This window comes from Bison bison, unplaced genomic scaffold (genome assembly GCF_000754665.1).
Source record: "Bison bison bison isolate TAMUID 2011002044 unplaced genomic scaffold, Bison_UMD1.0 scf7180017864180, whole genome shotgun sequence".
Classification (NCBI taxonomy): Eukaryota; Metazoa; Chordata; class Mammalia; order Artiodactyla; family Bovidae; genus Bison; species Bison bison.
The window spans coordinates 15,195,297-15,200,924 of NW_011494752.1; the positions used below are offsets into that span (position 1 = coordinate 15,195,297).

The 5,628-nt window shown below is 47.2% G+C and overlaps 1 protein-coding gene across 3 annotated transcripts in view; it reads left to right on the top strand.

The window, feature by feature from the left end:
- Nucleotides 1-5,628, top strand: part of MYH10 (myosin, heavy chain 10, non-muscle) — a 122,200-nt gene that overhangs the window by 89,588 nt on the left and 26,984 nt on the right. For all 3 annotated transcript variants that reach the window (XM_010843030.1, XM_010843029.1, XM_010843031.1), the window contains 4 exons: nt 2,764-2,957; nt 3,048-3,169; nt 4,868-4,937; nt 5,026-5,186. In XM_010843030.1, the coding sequence (XP_010841332.1) occupies nt 2,764-2,957; nt 3,048-3,169; nt 4,868-4,937; nt 5,026-5,186 (547 nt within the window). The remainder of the gene's footprint in view (nt 1-2,763; nt 2,958-3,047; nt 3,170-4,867; nt 4,938-5,025; nt 5,187-5,628) is intronic.

Below are 5,628 nucleotides of genomic sequence, written 5' to 3' on the forward strand. Positions count from 1 at the left end.
CAGGAGTTTGTCTGAGTGGAGTTCCTCATCCTTGCACTCTCCCACTGGGGCTACTTGGACCGTGTCCTACAGGCTATAGGAGAAATAGGATTTTAAGTCTAGGAACAAGTAGCTTGTTTAGTTTTAGAAATATCTGTTAATCATGACACTGGAACTAAAGGTATGAGTGGAAAGCACAGTGTGGCTGCAGGGGTGGGAGGATGAAACGGGAGGAAGGAGCCAGGAAGGGTGTCGTCACACAGACCAGGGCAAAGACTCTGGTGGTCTGTCTTGAGGTTCCCATAAATCAGAGGCTGGACATGGGAGGGGTGTTGACGCTGACTCTGGGTTTCTGGCTGGAGTCACCAGTGGCCACGTCTGCCCAGGAGGAGAGACAGGGAGCATCTGCTTCAGTTCAGGACTTTGACCTCAGCTCCCCTCTTCTGCCAGCCCCTTCTCCTCCCTCTTCACCAGCTCCTCCTTACTCCGGCTCCTTGGGGCTTGCCTGGCACCCCCATCTCTGTTCATTCACCCTTTAAGGGGCTCATCCAGCCCTGTAACTTTAAACCCTACCTGAAAGTCGGCACCTCCCAAACCTGCCTTCTCTCCCTCAGACCTACTTGCCTAGCAGCAGACGGCAATGTTCCACTGTCCACTCAACATCTCCACCTCAGTGTCTCACGGGTACCCAGACATACATAGAGCTTGGGTCCGTCTCCCCCCCCACAGAACCTCTTTCTCTCATCATCTTTCCCATGGTACCACCAGCCACTTACCCATTCAAGCCCAGATCCCAGGAATTCTTGCCCTGGCCCTCTACCTGATTCTCCATGTCAAGTTCATCCTAAGAGCAAGTCAGTTCTCCCACAAAATTACATCTGGAATCCTCTTCCTCTTCGATCTCCTCCATGATCTCACAAGTTCAGGCTGCCATCATGTCTCTTAGAGCCTAGACTTCGACATGGATCCCTGTCACCTTGCTGATCCCTTCCCAGTCCACCCTTTTACTGTGGGCGTGTCCTCGCCTCCCGGCTCCTGAACAAGCATCTAGTTCTTTTCTTTTGATGCATTTCTCACTAGTTATAGTTCTGAAAGCATTTAATTTGTACCGCATTTATTTGCTAACATATGTGTATCAAGCAGGTTATGTGCCAGACATTGTGCTAGGTTAGAGGGAGGTGATACTGAGGAAAAACAGATGTTGAGAGGCTCTTTGTGACCTGGTAGACACGAGAGTATAGGTGTTTGGTGACTGGTGCTGGGTAGTCAGGTATAGGGGTTCAAGGCATAAGTGAGATGCCCAGGAGGAGACTGAGGCTTGAGGAAGGCAGAAGGTCAAGTGCGCTTGTGTCCTGCCTTAGTCTAAAAAGGATTTCAGGTGAGCTGAGTTTGGGCCCCTAGTGAGCATCGTGAGATACAGAAAGAAGCAGCAGTCAGGTCATCAAGGAGCATGTAGTAGTTAGAGAGGGGGGTAGAGGGCCAGCAAACGGTGGGATTCACAGTTCACAAAGAAGCCAGGTATGGAGACTCTAGAATGCTGCTGTGATGGTCAGCAGGGGTTTTAAATGGACCAGGGTCAAGTGAGATAAGCCCTGGACTGGGGTTGTATAAGGCTGGGAAGGAGGGAGGCCTGGAAGCCAGCTGGCTGCACAGAGAAGAGGAAGGGTGAGGAGTGAGTGGCACGTGTGGGGCCCGCCCTAGAGAGAGGCTCGAGGAGACGAAGCAGGAGGTCACACAGGTTCATCGTCCCGGCATGTGCAGGCACCACCCAGCCTTCCCACGCCTTCCACAGCAGGCCTGCGTGACTTGGGCACACTTCACATGGTGCCAGGTCCCTGCATGCTCTCTGCCCTGGAGAACACATGAAAGAAACGGGACTGACAGGGTCAAAGAGAGCGATAATGAGGCTAGTGCAACTGTTATTTTGATTTTTTTTCAAAATACTATTTCAGTTGAGTGTTTTATTCTTTCATTAGATGCTTTTAAATGAGAGCATATTAGGCACCAAGCATTTGGCCGGCAGCTGGTCCACTTGCCGGGCTCTTGGTGTGAGCCTGTCACTTGAAGCAGTGGGTCTACGTGGACAGTGGACGCTGACGGCTGCTTTCATAAGAGCATCGTGTCTGAGTGGTTTAGCCCTCGTTGAACTCAGCTCAGGCACTGATTCTTTCCAGAACAGCCTTCCAATGTTGCATCCTGGCCCTTTCATGCATGTCCTGGTGCTTTGAAGAGAGAGCTGAAGCTTACTCATCCCTGAAAATCTGAGCTGATTTGCTATAACCTTCCTGCGTTTGTTGGCTTTTCTCATTGGCAATCAAACGACCAATAAGAAATGACTCTGGCCCCTTAATTGGAGCATATTCACTCAGTGGATTTGCTTTGTACAGTCATAAGTTTTAAAGTACAGTTTTTAGAAGCCATTTCGTATTTTGAGATTTACAGTGCCAGTTTGTATTAGCAATGCCAGCCAATGACCTTTCATTTACCAAATAATTGTATATGTAACAGGCAGATGTTATCAGAGACAGTGAGTTCCTGACACTAGCGCAGCGGAAGGCACCTGCTGGTATGTGGTACGAAGCACTACCGTATCCTCCCTGGAAGTGTGTGGCTGTTAGTTCACGGCTTGTGCAGTGTCTAAATATGCTGACTGCCTTACCTCTATGGCATCTCCTATCATCTGTCCCACAAAGCTTGTGCTGCCGCACTTTCACTCTGTCTTTTCTTTCCCTGCTAAAGAGTTAGGTCTGACTTCTTTTCCCTTGTCTCTCTTATTTCCACCAGTGGACCGGATCGTGGGTCTGGATCAGGTCACGGGGATGACGGAGACGGCATTCGGCTCCGCCTATAAAACCAAGAAGGGCATGTTCCGCACTGTCGGGCAGCTCTACAAAGAATCGCTCACCAAGCTGATGGCGACGCTCCGGAACACCAACCCGAACTTCGTGCGCTGCATCATCCCGAATCACGAGAAGCGGGTATGTGTTACAGAGCAGGTGCTGCCACTGGAGACGGATCTGGGCCAGCTCACAGAGATGAGGCTCTGAAACTGTCGTCTGCTTGATTAGGCTGGGAAACTGGACCCACACCTGGTGCTGGATCAGCTCCGCTGCAATGGCGTCCTGGAAGGGATCCGCATCTGCCGCCAGGGCTTCCCCAACCGGATCGTTTTCCAGGAATTCAGACAGAGGTATTGCTCACCTTGACCTGTGCTTACCTGAATATCCAACAGTGTGATGATGAGGAAAGACTTTTCCTTGTTTCCCGGAGAGTCTCGTTTTCTTTTCACGAAGGAAGAGGGTCGTCATCATCATTACCTTTCTGGTTGGTCAGGAACATCTACTGCCTGCTTTGCAGAGGTGCAGGGTGCCGATAACTTCTGTGGGTGCAGCACAGACAGCTCCTGTCCTCAGGGTGCTGAGGCAGTTGTGAGGAAACACTGAGAGCTGAGAACGTACAGTTCACTCATTCAGACAGTTCTACCTGGGATTTAAACTAATGTTTTTTTTAATATATGAATAATGTATATTCCTTTTAGGAAATGTTTTAAACATGTAAAAGGTAATAAGAATTACTCAGGTGTGACTCCTGAAAGTGTTTGGGATGTTTCTGTCTGTCTTCAATGAATGTATCTGTTTGTGTGTGTGTATGTGTGTTTTCATGCAGTGCGCGCCCATCAGTGTGTACTTACAGTCATTTTACTAAAGTAGAATAGGAATAGGAGCGATCAGAAAAGGAGAATTAAGAAAAAGACGAGAGAAGGTCAAGTGAGGTAGAAATGGATGAAAACATATGATGGGCTGCAGTTATTTTAAGAGTCTGTTAATGTAATTTTGTTAAATAGTCTGGTTTGCCTTTTTTCTCCTGGAAATCAGGTTTCCAAGTATGATAACATTTGTTGTTCTATAAAATAAACAGGACTGTAGGTCAAAGAGTAGCCTTTCCTCCCACTGTTCCAGAGAGAAACCAGTTGAAAATCTGTTCCAGTCCTTACAGGTTTTCAGGAAACCCTTATCATGGCCCCACTGTATGATAAATGGGCTGATAGTGTTTCACTTTTCATTGACAGGGAAAAGGAAACATAGTAACTGGCTTCCAGAAAACTGTTCATGTAGCCAGGATTCATCTTTTAGTACAGCCATTATGTGAGACTGGGACCTCCCTGGTGGTTCAGTGGCTAAGATTCCACGCTCTCAGTGCAGAGGACTCAGGTTCGATCCCAGGTCAGGGAACTAGATCCCATGTACTGCAAGAAAGAGAATCCACATGCCGCAACTAAGACCCAGTGCAGCCAAATAAATATTGAAAACATACATATATATAGTCACTGTCTTTGTACTAACACTTTCTTGGAGAGTAGCCCACACACACTAAATGCATGGGCCTTGAGTGTGCAGGTCAGTGAGTGTGTGTGCTCCCAGCCCAGCACTGTTCTGAGTCACCCCAGTACTTCCTCATGTTCTAGACAGAGGCCTCTGAATGTTGCTCTCACAGCTTTTCCTGTTATCTGGTAAGTGCCTACAAGCTGACAGTGACTGAAAATGCAGAGTCAGATTCTCCTTGCATCTTAAGGATGTGGATATTTTATAGGAAATGAAAAACAAAAACAGAAGGTTTTTTCATCACCGTGTTTTTGATTCTTCTCTGCCACAACTACTTAAATATGGTCTCTGACCTGGGAATTCACTGCATTTTCACTTTGCCACTTTTAAGAAGTAGAAATTAGATCTGCAGAAAACCTCCGATCATCAGCTGGTCATTTCTTTACTCTTAATTTGACACAATTGCCCATCATATTATTGCCTCTTAGAGAAAGCAGAACTCATCATTAGTAGGTGAACATTTCCACAGATTTTGACAAAAGGCTTTTTGGCTGCTTTTCTTACAGATACGAGATCCTCACTCCAAATGCTATCCCTAAGGGTTTCATGGATGGAAAACAGGCTTGTGAACGAATGGTGAGCTCTTCTGGATTTTTCTGGTTCGAGGACTGTTGATGCAATCTTTCCTATAGCAAAAATAATAAGCAGACACTTTCTCTTTTAGATCCGGGCTTTAGAATTGGACCCAAACTTGTACAGAATTGGACAGAGCAAGATATTTTTCAGAGCTGGAGTCTTGGCACACTTAGAGGAAGAACGAGATTTAAAAATTACCGACATCATTATCTTCTTCCAGGCTGTTTGCAGGGGTTATTTAGCCAGAAAGTGAGTAGAAAATCATGAACTAAATGCTTGAAGTGTGTGCTTGTGCTGAGATGTGTTTTGTACTAGAAATAATACAAAGGCATGTGAGACGTGAGGTCCCTGTCCTCGGGGTCTGAGAGGCAAGTAAGCAGATAACGCATTCTAAATAAGGACATAAACAGTGGGCGGAGAGAGACAGTGCAGGGTCGGGTCCTGCTCAGTCCAGGTCCTCCACAAAGGCTTCTCTGAGCCTTGGTCTGTGAATGAGAGGCATCAACGTGATGACCTCCAGGAGGGAAGAGAAAGAGTACCTTAGAGAGAGGAATGTTTCTCCTGTGACAGATCCAGAAAGAAAAGAGTAACAGAGGAGTGATGAGCATGGCACAGGGAAGGGGGAGTAGAGCCTTGTTCAGACCGACACGGACACACACGTGTATGGAGGTAGTTGGCAGGGGATGTTTGG